This window comes from Octopus bimaculoides, chromosome 24, assembly GCF_001194135.2.
Source record: "Octopus bimaculoides isolate UCB-OBI-ISO-001 chromosome 24, ASM119413v2, whole genome shotgun sequence".
Taxonomy (NCBI): domain Eukaryota; kingdom Metazoa; phylum Mollusca; class Cephalopoda; order Octopoda; family Octopodidae; genus Octopus; species Octopus bimaculoides.
This window is the reverse complement of record NC_069004.1, coordinates 21,393,435-21,394,502: the sequence shown is the minus strand read 5'-3', so window position 1 is coordinate 21,394,502 and position 1,068 is coordinate 21,393,435. Positions and strand designations below refer to the sequence as shown.

At 37.3% G+C, this 1,068-nt stretch overlaps 1 protein-coding gene across 2 annotated transcripts in view; it reads left to right on the top strand.

Annotated features, from left to right (window-relative positions):
- The first annotated feature begins 149 nt into the window (after window positions 1-149).
- Window positions 150-1,068, top strand: part of LOC106878410 (solute carrier organic anion transporter family member 2A1) — a 112,541-nt gene continuing 111,622 nt past the window's right edge. Inside the window, exons 1-2 of one of the 2 annotated variants that reach the window (XM_052976333.1) lie at window positions 195-289; window positions 993-1,063. In XM_052976333.1, the coding sequence (XP_052832293.1) occupies window positions 1,058-1,063 (6 nt within the window). In that variant the 5' untranslated portion in view covers window positions 195-289; window positions 993-1,057. Of the gene's footprint in view, window positions 290-992; window positions 1,064-1,068 lie in introns of both variants that reach the window. The other variant, XM_014927618.2, reaches the window with a different exon arrangement.

Sequence of the window (1,068 nt, the reverse complement as noted above, 5' to 3'; positions counted from 1 at the left end):
CGTTACAAATATTCACGATCTCCGGCAAAAAACAGAGGAAAACCAGAAGATCTTAGAGAGAAGAACAAAGAGTAGAATACTAATGTACCTGATGGTTTATTTGATGTCAGAAGTTTCCAAACTCCAATTTGCTCAAAACCCACATCTATTCCATTTATTTTCCATAATTAGCAGTAACTATTGTTAATTATAATATATAAGTCACGGAAACAATAAAATACCTGTGTAATATAGGGAAGTAAAAGAAAACCAAAGGAAGAAAGCAACTGGATTTTGATAATCAAGAGAGGTAAGTTTTCTGTGATTTTTCTTTCTGTTACTGTTAAGTTTCACAGTGAGGGTGAAGCAACACACGCACACACACACACAAATGCAAGGAGTTAAAGAGGAAGCCTCTACGGCATCGCACGATCTGCTAGGAATAGCAGCCAAATCTCTAACAAACTGCACACTAATAAAGGTTGTGTCAAACGGAGTTCCGCTCAAGCCCAATATGGTCCGTGAAAAAACTATGCAAAAAACATTTGATATAATAAATGTTTTAAAAAGATATGACATTCTACATTTTCAAAATAATAAGCCATATTCTGGAAACTCGCCGTGTACCGGCAGCTGATGGCTTGCGACCGGCACCGATCCGCGACCACCACTTTGAGAAGCACTAGTGTAGATCACGTTGCAACCATGTGGTTTTGAGTTCAGTCCTTCTGTGTGATACTTTGGCCAAATGTCTTCTATTATAGTCCCGAGCCGACCAATGACTTGAGTGAATACAGTTCTATATTTAAGAGATAAGGAATTATTTACATTATTTACATTTGACGTATATTTGTCCTCATTTTGTTTGTTGTTAACACAACGTTTCGGCTGATATACCCTCCAGCCTTTATTAGGTGTCTGGGGGGAAATTTCGAACCTGGGTTCTCATTCCTAAGGTATTTTTCGATATTATTATTATTATTATTATTATTATTATTATTATTATTATTCAGGTCACTGCCTGGAATTGAATTCAGAATCTTGGGGTTAGTAGCCCGTGCTCTTACCATTACGCCATATGCCCGTAGG